This window comes from Columba livia, chromosome 3, assembly GCF_036013475.1.
Source record: "Columba livia isolate bColLiv1 breed racing homer chromosome 3, bColLiv1.pat.W.v2, whole genome shotgun sequence".
NCBI lineage: Eukaryota > Metazoa > Chordata > Aves > Columbiformes > Columbidae > Columba > Columba livia.
The window spans coordinates 100,453,664-100,465,482 of NC_088604.1; the positions used below are offsets into that span (position 1 = coordinate 100,453,664).

Sequence of the window (11,819 nt, forward strand, 5' to 3'; positions counted from 1 at the left end):
TCTGGACACTCTCTAATAGCTTTATATCCTTTTTACCCTGTGTCACCCAGAACTGCACACAGGGCTCCAGGTGAGGCCGCACCAGTGCAGAGCAGAGCGGGACAATCACGTCCCTGCCCGGCTGGCCATGCTGTGCTGGATGCACCCAGGACACAGTTGCTCCTCCTGGCTGCCAGGGACACTGTTGGCTCATGTTCAACTTGCTGTTGACTAGAAGCCCCAGCTCTGTCCCTGCAGAGCTGCTCTCCAGCATCTTGTAGTGTTAGGCCTCATCTCTAACATACAAGTTCAGGTCATGAAACTCAGGAGAGCTTTGAGATTCTCACTGCTGGGCCTGATGTTATACACACAGCCAACTTTCTCCATGTGGCAACACCCTTACACACACACACAGATCTGTAGCTGAAACCAGAGAAAGAAGGAGAGATGTTGGGTAGAAGCCAGACACCACACAAGCAGGCAGAGCCCAGCAGAGCCAGGCAACAACACAGCACCTGTGTTCTGCAGAGAGCCCATCGGTTGCAGCCGAGATCCTCGTCTGGTACCCCAGAGTCATGGGCTCTAAATTCACCGCCAGGTTAGGGAACACCAGGCTGCTTGCAGAGGAAAAGCTTTTGACTGTTTGTCCCCTTTTCTTCCATATACATAATAAAATTCGCAGCATTAACAAGATCACATGATAAGAACAGACTCTACTTGTACTTGTCTTAAAACTATCCAAACTGACACAAGCTCTATATTGCTTACATACATCAAGCTCAGAACAACTGGTTTATTTAAAAATACACTTTATTTACAAGACATTCAAACTTCACTTTGGAAAATAAAGAATATAACTGTACATGAAACTTTTAAGTCTTTTTTCACTAATAGTTAGTAAAACCGCAGTGAGATTTACAATTCACTGATTCAGCAATCATGGAAATTACATTTTGGCACATTATTTAAATTACACAATTAACAGAAGAAGTGGAGGAAACTTTTAAGCAACACAACTCCATAAATGTAACAATCTTATACAGTGACATCCTTATATCAAGGTATCGCTGCCCAAATAAAGTATTTAACATAGAAAGTGCTTCCACTGTACAGCAGCGTAAGTAGTAGAACCTATACAAACCTTCATAGCGTTTGGATTATCTTATCAGAAATGTCCCTTTTACCTGCTTTCCAATTAGTGATCCAAGCTTTCCCTTGAAGTGTTAATGAATTACTCATGAACCCTATTGATTTAATTATACCTTCTCAGGGTTAAGACACCAACCTTCTTTAAAAAGTTGGTTCAGGTGGAGTGTTTAGAAAGAATTCAAGCATATATAAATCTATATATTTATATCTCAGGATGACTACTTGGACAATACTTTTGCACAGACCACAGGACATGAAACAGTCCTTGGAGCAGCTCACATCAAGCCATCCATAGAGCTTGGCTGGTGAACTTCACTTTGGGGAAAATTGGGATGCTGGCATATTCCCTTCAAAGTTGAGAATAAAAGGGAGCATTCAGGAGAGTAAGCATTGTAATTGAGTAGGAGAAAGAATACGAAGAACTGAAAAAGGTCAAAAAGTGGTTTGCAATGGTAAAGTAAAACACAAAAACAAAAAAGCAAAAACACAGGGTGAATTTGAATGGAGTACAAAAATTAAACGAGCGTGTAAAAGAGGTATTTCTAAACTGTATTATAGATACATCACCATGACCAGAAGGCTAGCAAAACCATACTGCTTGTATTGAAGACACAAAGAATAAGAAAAACATTAGGAGGAAAAAAAACGTGGTTGCACTACAAGTCAAAATAAGTATCATGTAGAACACGAGGAAAAGGAAGTCAACTGAAAACGTGGCAAAACAAAGGCAATACTCCTAAAAATAGCATCAGTTATTTTTCTTTACATAGAAGAGTAAAGGAAATACCTGCATTTAGAGAGTTACAGAAGAAGGAAAAATTAACAATTGAATAGGCACATGTAGTACATATGAAAAGGTGACAAAAAATTGATTCACTTTAAGAAAAGGTCACGACTGATTAAAGTCAGTAAGTTGCTTTTGCATTCAATGCCAAATTAATTTATCCCAGATTTCACATTTACTCCAAAACTATCTGGCAAGGCTAGCAAACATTTTATTGTCAAACAACTGGGACACATGTATTACTGGTGATGGATCAGAGTTTCGCATAAGCTGGAGAACCAGTTGAAAGTCGCCTTTATTTTAAGCAGATTCCTTTTGGTACTGACAGTGACGGACAGATATGGGCAACCACTGCAAGAGAACCTGAGTGCCGTAACAATGCAAATATAAGGGAGCACTTGAAGAGGACAGAGTAGCACAATCAACCAGCAATTGTCAGAAATGTCATGTTACTAAATTGGGGGAGGGGAACAAAGCAATTAAGCTAAAGAGGCCAGAAAAGAGATTTTTCAACAGTGCAATATACTATAAAACTGAATTTAGAACAAGTGCCCAAAGATAAGGGCAAAAACTGAAATATCCAATATTTCAAAATGAGTTAAGCCTACTTCAAGAGAATTAGAAAAGGTAAGACAAGAACTGAAGGGAAATAAGCCAATACAAAATACTCCCTGATTGGAACTAAGTCTTCTACAGAAGTAGAGAGGGGCCACCCAGTACAGCCTGGTTGTGACACACTTAAAACAGGGGGAAAACATTCTGTTGCAGGACTCCAAGTAAGGCAAGGATACTGGGTCAGAAACCCTGGAAGTCACTACACAGAAAAGGCAAGGTTCGCCTCATCAGTAACATAGCTCTGTTGGGTTTGCCTGCTTCAGTATTAAAGGAAATTTTAAATCTGATTGTTTTCTAAACCTGAAGACTTCTATAATCCCTGGTATTTTCCTATTTATTTACAGGCAACAATTACAGTACATTCAATGAGACAAGAAAAAAAGTTTAAGAACGTTACTTCATTGTATTTTCAGGTTACAACACTTTCAAAAGCTTAAAAAAATAGATAACCACCATTTTAACAAAACACTGGAAGGATAAAGGAAAATATGGTCCATTTTGTCAAATGCCCCAATATTCCACATAATAGTTTTTTCTAATTCCAGAGTAAACAATACTGCAATTCCATCTTTCAACCATTTAATAAAATGTATACATAAAAAAATTACCTGATTTAAGACACAAATGCATAATTATGAAAGGGTGCTTGTTTCGGAGGACATCTGGGAAGCAAGTTCTCCCACAGACTTTGTTGTTATTTTGGGAGCCTTCAATTTCAGTTCTCAAACAAACCTATAAATATATTCGTTATTTACATCTAAACCTCGACATTTAAACACCAGTGTAGATTAAAATAAGGACAAAAATAACAGAAAAGGCTGTGTTACTTTATGCCACACACTTTTAAAAGACAGAGCAATTCTTAACATGTTTCCTGATTTACATTAAGTCGTGCAATAACTGCCAAGCAAGATCCTGCTGCTTTCTCTTCTGCTGCTGCCAACAGAATCAGACTGGAGGATCAAGCTTTTAATTATAGCAAAGCATAGTTTAATTTATATTATACAAATCCACGATGGAAGGCTATAAAATATATTAATTCACCCAAGAATCTGTTCAAAAGGGGTAACTACAAATCTAAAAATGTGCTGTTCAGCCTGTAATCACTGCTTCAGTAAATACCTTTTTCTGAGCAGAAAAATATCCTGCTGTGCATTTAAATATTCATGTAATTGTCCTTATTAATAAGGAGTTGGCTGCTTTCAAGCCAGTCTTACAAGGAGGTCCTGGTATTTTCCCAGCCCAGGCAGGAAATCAATTTGCCCTTTCTGTGAGGGTGTCACTGAGGTAAAGACACTACTATTTTATAAAAGTGTTCGCCATGAATAAATGAATAAAACAGCCTGCCCAGGCCACACAGGCAATTGAAAGGCTGATTATGACAGCAAAATGTATTTGAAAGCTTCTGGATCTGATCTGCCTAGCCAGTGAGGCTAAGCACTGCACTAAGGATTAGGTAGTGGGTCTCCTCTCCCAGAAACATGGAGGACAAACCTGACTGAAATCCAGCACTGGTGACAGGACATGTCACCTTGTGTTCCTTAGAGCACCCTTGCATGCCTTCAAAAAGAGCAAACAGATAACGGAATTGCTTCAGTAAATACACTTTGAAATACACCTTTGGGCAGGGGGAGGAGGGGCAGGGCAGAGGGGAGGGCTTAGACGTTTCAAAGAATCCAGAAAGGAATAACTGAGATTAAACCAGGAAAAAATCCCTGTAATTTTTGTAAAGCTCCTTCTAAGTGATAATACTGTATATAAAACTTTGAAGGGTCTTTCTTAATTAATACAATATTAAATTATGTCTTAACAATAAAACTGCAGAATTTTAACTGTTCATAATAAACACATTCGCTTATTTATTCGGCATGCATAATGACAGATTCTCAGTGTTAAAGATACAATCATCCTGCACAATGATGAATTGAGACCGTGGCTATTGTGACTTCCGTTGTTGGGGGAAAAAAAAAATAAATAAAAAACACTGAGTTGTACAATCACAACGGTGAACAAGATAAAAGGTAATTTGATGACTGCCTGCATTTCCATTTGCTAGAATCAGTACAGGCAACGTTAGTAAGTATTTCTTTGCTTTCATGATGAGAAGTCTATTCTTTAGCATACTTATCTGTGATTAGGCTAAGACTCCAGTATTACTAGTAGAGAAGCAAGACCAGCTTCTGCTCTGTCCCTAAATACAGGAGTCAATCAAGAAAACAATGCAAGTCAAAATTCCTGAGTGCTTCCCTTCCCCCTTAAACACTCTTACTTTCATTCACAAACCCCAGTGGCCCGAAGCACAAGTATTATTGTTAAATACAAACTGCCTATGCACCAATGGGTTTTAAGGCTCAGTAAAGCATCTCTACTGAAGTCCTCTATAAATATACAGTACTTCAGCCCAGTGCCATCGTGAACTCGCCACCGGGATTCCACGAAACAGCTCGCTTCAGCAGAAAAGGCCAGAGTTTCATTCCCAGTGCCACTGGCCATGAACTGCAAGCACCAGTGCAGACAGCAATACACCTAATCCTCGCTAACAACACAAATTCACATGCAGTTTGGTCAGGAACTGTGTTAGGCTGTATTGGAAAAAATCTTAGATGAATGCAATACCCTTTGTGGGAATATTAATCCTTATTTCAGATACGAGGTTTTTTAGGTGTATTTTGGTTTACAGCTAAAGCACAGAAATCTTTTTGCCACACCAACTTCAGCCATGACCACTGATGACCCCCCTTCCTAGCCCAGACACATTTGTTCTATGAAAACATTACGCAGAGTAGAGGGAACTGCCTAAAGTCGTGTACTGCCCAACCGTGTTTTGTCAGCAGACACATCACAATTTTTCACGTTTTTAACACTATCCTCTGCCCCTGGGTACTCGATAGGGATTTCAATATCATTTTTACTCGAACCATCGTCTTTATGCAGTGCAGAAAAGCAACTGTTGTTTTTCTCAGCATAGCCGTTAGTTTTAGCCAGGGGGGGCTCCCGCTGGCTGCAGCACAGCTGAGAGTCACAAGCTGTTGAGATGCAAGGGGAGCTGCACAGGAGCTGGGAGGTCTTGTGGTCAATGTACTCAGGCTGGATGGTCACCGAATGGATCCCTGCTTCATGGAAAACCTTCCGTATTTTATAAGCAGCATCTTGATAATCAGTAGGGGTTTGGCACTTGACATGAAGAGTAGCGATATTCTTCCCACCTGAGAGCTCCCAAACATGCACCTCGTGAAGGCTGCTAACCCCTGGTACAAGAGATAGTCTGTCAGCTGGAAGAGAGAAGAGAAAGACATTAGAGGCTTTGGCGTACTGGCCAATTACTAGGTTTCTCATTAAGCACCTTATCCGAAAGCAGCAGTGTCCAAACTATCTTTTTTAAAGAGCTTTACTTAATAAAATACGTCTACTCCCAGCTGCCTCGGGCTCAGCTTCCAGATGACCACATGAGCAGGCCACTCTTCCTTCGGGTTCACCCCGTCCCTCAGGCTCCCTGATGGCCCTTTACCAGCCATTCATAGAGGCAACATTGGAGCACCACTTCCTTGGCCAAGACCCACATCTTCTGGTTTGTCTAAGCCCTGAGCATGGTGGAATTCCAGAAATAACCAGTGTTACCCCACAATTAACCAGTGTGAACAACACCAGAGAGCTACAAAATTAACCAGCCTTCACGGAAATTTCTAAGTTGTTTTGGAAACCTCTTAGAAGAAGCTACTGCAGGGTTGGGAAATACTGTAATTCAATGTTGTTTCTTCCACAAACACCCCACACAAAGCATTAACAGCTCAAGATCTGGTATTTTTTATGTATTGTTGGAGTACCACATTCTCAAAATGCATGCTTTAACTAATCCAGAGAGATTTGAGTCATGTTGCTAGGACACAGGCATGTGACTATTTCTCATGGTTCTTGAGAATTTAGAGCTATTATGAGTAAATAATCCAAACATGTCATTCCAGAAATAACATATGCATTTAAATATATCGTTAAAATCAATAGCATTTCAAAAACAAATCTGACTTACTCAGTAGTTGCATATTAACACCTTTGGGAACCATCTGCAACAAAATAATTGAGGTCTCCTTGATAAGTGGGAATGCAGAAGACAAGATGATGAACACCATAATTATTGTCAGGCTTGGGTCAATGTAGCACTGCCAGTTACACGGAGCATTCCCCAGAGGGAGCACATGGAAGATTGTAGCAGCAACTACCACGACCACAGATCCAAGTGCATCTCCCATAACATGCAAAAGAACACCTGAAATAAAGGGCACAATTTTCATTAGTGGGTTTTTTGGGGGCGGGGAGGAGAGTAAAGCTGCATTTTTAAAGTCTGTTCTACCTGACATGAGAAACTCAATATTCCAAGCACTAATATCATAACCAAAGTTTTCAATAACAGCTTTCAGAACAAAAAAGCTCTGAACCACAGCTGCTTAAGTGGGATGCATTATTAAACATGTAGGGCGTGCTACCAATTGCAGTCCAACTGCAATGCCATGGCAACGTAAAATGTGTTTGCTTAAATGCCTGCAGATTATTAAGAGATCCTGGCACATGAAATCTCAATTCTCAATTAAAATTGATGACTAAATATATCCGTTCTTCCCTGGAAGCTCAGAGAGCCACAGACCACCCCCAGTAACAGTTATTCTCTAGCAGCTTCTATGACACTATTGAAAGCTGAAAAAGTACCTAAGTGGAACCTAAGCCCACTCCTCTGGCTCCAAACATCCCCAATCTCCAATTTTCACATCAAGCTTGATTACTAGTCATACTAAACCCTATCCCACCAACACTACTAGCCATCAGACCCCAAAAAACACCAGAATCTGGTCTGAGAGTTAGTCACATGGACACCATGGTTTACTATGTGCCTGGACTACTTTAAATTGAGGGGAACGATGGGTACCACTTTTTACATCTATAGATACGTTTTTGCACAAAAGGCAAAGACACAAAACCAGCTTTTGTAGTAACATATTTTTAGTTGCTCTTTCAACTACAATGACCAAAGTAGTTTTCTTTCTATAAAGTTACAATCATCTAAGAGCTCTTTTCTTCTTTTTTTCACTACTTTACATAATCTTCCCTCTTCCCATCTTTGCTCAAATGCACTGCACTTTCGTTAGTCTTTACTATTCAGACTCAGATTTCATTCCAACCCATGCCTAATTCATAGCATCTCTAAATAGACAAAATTAATTTCTTTGTCAATGCTTTTTATTTGGACCCCGTGATAGGACAAAATGTACCAATTCATTTTAACATCTCTATGACAAGCACTTTCAGGACCTCCACTCCAATATAACTAACTTTCTCTGGGCTGGAGAAGCTGCAAAAGGCTCCCTCCGAAACTCATGAGCAACACAACAAAGGGTTTTGACTCCTTGGTGCTGCTGGACAGTGGGTTAGACCTAGAGCTGTGCCTGTGCTGTGGTTTCTCGCCAGCTCTGTGCAGGAACATTGATCTGTGCAAGAACTGAAGTCAACAACCGCTGGAGTTCCTCTGAATCACTTGGCTCAAATAAGAGAGCACAAACTTCCAGTGAGTCCAGCCCTTTCTGCTGGAGTGAGACATGTCCTGCCCCCTTTGGCAGATTCCCAGGGGGTTTTACTCCTCCTAACAGTGTTGCAGTGTTTTCTTTTCACTTCCAAATAATCCCCAAGGAGCACGGGCTATCACCTATTGCACTAACAAGAAAGAAAGGCAGGATGCAATTGCCAAGGCAACTAATTAGAGGGCACAGCTTAAAAAAAAAAAAACACAGGAAAATGTTTCAGAAAGTCTTCTTTTGAATTAAGAAAAAAGTATGTCAGAATTTTGATAAATTATAATTTGAGAATACAGCAATTGGAAAATGCCTATTTTATATTACTAACATCGTTAATATGTACATCTTGGTTAGGCATCACAATGAGGGTGTAGACAGAAATGAACTCATTTTCCTATAGGTCTGCAAAAGTTATAAGATAGAACTGAAAACAATTTTTTATTAAATTAAGTCATTATGGTAAGACCATAGGTAACACATTGTTTCCAACAGCTTGTGTTGGGAAGTCTGAACTACTTTGCATATGCTCAAGTAGTAAAAGGAATAATTTTATACTACAATAATTAATCCTGCCAGGCAGAACACACAGATTCCTGTTCCTACTACTTTTAAAATCAAGGAAGCAGTTCCTCTAGCAATCCATTTTGTCCAGCCATTTTTTTCAGGGTGGCTCCGATTCTATAATATACAGAATTTCTTGCCAAGTGATTATGAAATGTAGCTATGTAACTAACTTAGAGCAGCAAAGAAAAAACATAGATTTTTAATCAGAATTTTAAAGACACATCTGTAACGGTGGCTAAAGAAGCAAGGAATATTTGTAAGGACAATAAAAACAGATTTTGCAAAGATAGGGCCACTAAGAGAAAAAGACTCTTTTTAAAAATCAAAGACGACATGTATATTAAAATAACCAATACAAAATTTCTTATCCTTCAGACATTTTTTAAAGTTTCCAGCATCATTATGCCTAAGCACTGTTGTTCAGGCAAGTAAGGCCTTCTCTAAAGTAATAATCATCAGTTTCTTATCCTTCTCTCCTCCACCTCTGAGAGTGAGTTTGCTTTTCCTGCTCCAATAATCTTACCACTGTTATGCCATAATATCCAGTGACAGCAATTTCTAGATATTCAGGAAAGTGTTGCGGCTCTGGCATGTGGTTTGATTTTCAAAGCATCTTCCCTCCCAGACACATTTGTGTAACTCTGAAAACACTTTTGAATGATAGGTGTAAAAAAACCGAAAGAGGTACCTGACTGCCATGTCAACCTCTTACACTGAATTCATGTGATGCCACCTTACACACCTTTGCATGAGTATCAGATGCTGGTAGGTGACAAGAAGCTTGAAAGTAACATCTTGTTTCAGCGTTGACAGCCCCTTCCTTGGGGACAAACTCAGTGTTTAATATAGTCAAAGATATGTGCTTCTGGCTCTGCTCAGAATACGTATGTAAATTCATATGCTGATAAACACCTATACAGAGAGGTGGAGAGACACTTGGTCGATTTATTCCTACAAGCAGCTCTACTGTCTCACTCCGCTCGTACCCAGAGATCATCCGAATTACAACATCGGAGGGGCGGATCCTGTCACAGACTCTCTCAGGGACAGGTTCACAGTTCAAGGATCTGGAAAAACACTGTGCTGAAGCACCAGTTTCAGCCCCTTTTTCCTTGTCCTGACAACAAAGCGTTATCACCCCTGGGATTTAAAGAAATTCTGTTTTCTGCCCAAAAGCATTTGAGAGTTGAAAACTGCTCAACTACTACAGCAGTGACACTGAAAGCAGCTCCACATAGCTACCCACTTCACCTTCCTATTAGGCCTATAGTGACTTAGGTTTAATGCTTCCTTTCCTCCTTAGACTTTGCCTCCTTTCCAAAAAACTTCAGCTGCACTCTTCTAAAGAACTAAAATCAAAATGTGAGCACACTCGGAGCCAAATCAGTATCACAAGTATTTTGTTATCTATGCTATTTCATACAACCAAAACCTTTCTGCCAAAGATATCTGTGTCCACATATATAGAAGAGTCCTGGGCTTTTGCTCTATTTCTTACTGGTGCTTGGGGGAAAGAAAAACAAAACCAAAAATAGAAAGTGTTTAAAGTGGATATAATACTAGCAGTATACTCCCATACTGTACCTCTGATGTTCAAGGCTTCAGACTTTTTCTCTTTTTTCTTCTCAGACCCCTCTTCAGGGCTTTTTTGGTCATTTGGTGAATCACCTGCATTCAAAGAAGAAACGCTGTGTTGTGTATAAGTTCTACAAACAGAAAAAACATCATCCTTCTCAAAACCAACTTATTTCAAAGATGACAAGAAGAAAAAAAATCTAAAAAAAATTAAAAAGAGCTAAGCCAAAACATTTTCCATGCAGTTCCGTGAGCAATGCCTCCCTCCCCCATCCCGAGGGAACATCCAGCAGCCCGGTGTAAAGTACAAGGTGAAAGAGGTGGTGGGTGCCTGAGTAAGCTCAGTGAAATTCCCCGGGGCCCACGGATGGGCTTGGGGCTCTGAATGGGCCCAGAAGGTGGGTCTGGCAGCTCGGCGGGTCCCAAGGGCAAACGGGAGGAGGAGAGGGGATGGGGAGGGAAGAAGGGATGGGGTGGATGGGGTGGAAGGGGTGGCAGAGATGCAGGACACGAGGGGAAGGCTGGACGGGGAGGTGAGGCAAGGATGCAGCCGAAAGGCACCTGCTTCATCCGCCTCCCCCGTCGTGGCGGCGGCGGACGGTGGGTCGGGCGGGCGGCGGCGGCGGCAACAGGCGCCCCCCCAGTCCTGGAAGACGAGGAGCCCCACGAGGTTGACGGCGAGGCCGAGGGTGCCGACGATGAGCACCAGCTGGGCGTCGTCGATGGGCTCGGGCCGGGCGAGGCGGAGGATGGCCTCCACGAAGATGGTGAAGCAGAGGGCGGTGAGGAAGACGGCGTTGCACAGGGCTCCCACCGCCTCGGCGCGGCTGTAGCCGTAGGTGGCGCGGGGGCCGCGGCTGCTGCGCCGGGCGATGCGCCCTGTGGAGAGCCCCACGCAGAGCGAGATGATGTCCGAGAGCATGTTGAAGGAGTCGGACACCAGCGCGATGGAGTTGCCCAGGTAGCCCGACACCAGCTCGGCCACAAAGAAGCCGCCGGTCAGCACCAGCATGAAGATGAGGCGACACGTCTTCCCCGAGTACCGGCCCATGGCGCCGGCAGCAGCGGCCGGTCCCGCTGTCTCTCCCTAGCCCCGGGGCGTGCCCAGCCGCCGAGCAGCCAGCACCGCCGGCCCCGCAACAAGTGCGGCCGCCCCGGCCCTTAACGCCGCCGCCCGCCGCGCCAGGCCCCGCCCGCCGGCCCTGCCCCCGCGGGGAGGCTCCGCCAGCGGGGCTCCCCCCGGCTGAGGGGCCGGGGGAACCCCGGGCGGGGGTCCCGCTGCGCAGCCCCCTCCGGGGTGGTTAGAAACGAAGATAAATACGAAATGAATGGGAAATAAAACGCGCGGGGAGGCGCCGACCTGGCACGCAGGCTGCAGAGGGGCTTGCCTGGGGAGGCAGAGGCACCCGGTCATAAAGCCAAAAGCTCTCCGGGATGCCGGGTACCACCCCAAATTGCGGTGAAGGATGCGATAATTGCGACTCCTTCGGTGCTTTGTTGGGGGCTGAAGTGCCAAATCGAGAGTGCCATCTACTGAAGCAGGTAATTTCCTGCAGCTAGCAGGTACTTCGGAGCAAAGGTATTTCGGAGCA

The 11,819-nt window shown here is 42.8% G+C and overlaps 1 protein-coding gene across 1 annotated transcript; it reads right to left on the minus strand.

The window, feature by feature from the left end:
* Nucleotides 1-771: 771 nt before the first annotated feature.
* Nucleotides 772-11,402, minus strand: SLC30A10 (solute carrier family 30 member 10). Its single transcript, XM_065058516.1, has 4 exons — nt 10,789-11,402; nt 10,237-10,320; nt 6,555-6,791; nt 772-5,799 (listed from the first exon to the last, which is right to left on the minus strand). The coding sequence occupies exons 1-4, from the start codon at nt 11,276-11,278 to the stop codon at nt 5,324-5,326; spliced, it is 1,287 nt and encodes a 428-aa protein (XP_064914588.1). The 5' UTR covers nt 11,279-11,402; the 3' UTR covers nt 772-5,323.
* Between the last annotated feature and the right edge of the window lie 417 nt (nt 11,403-11,819).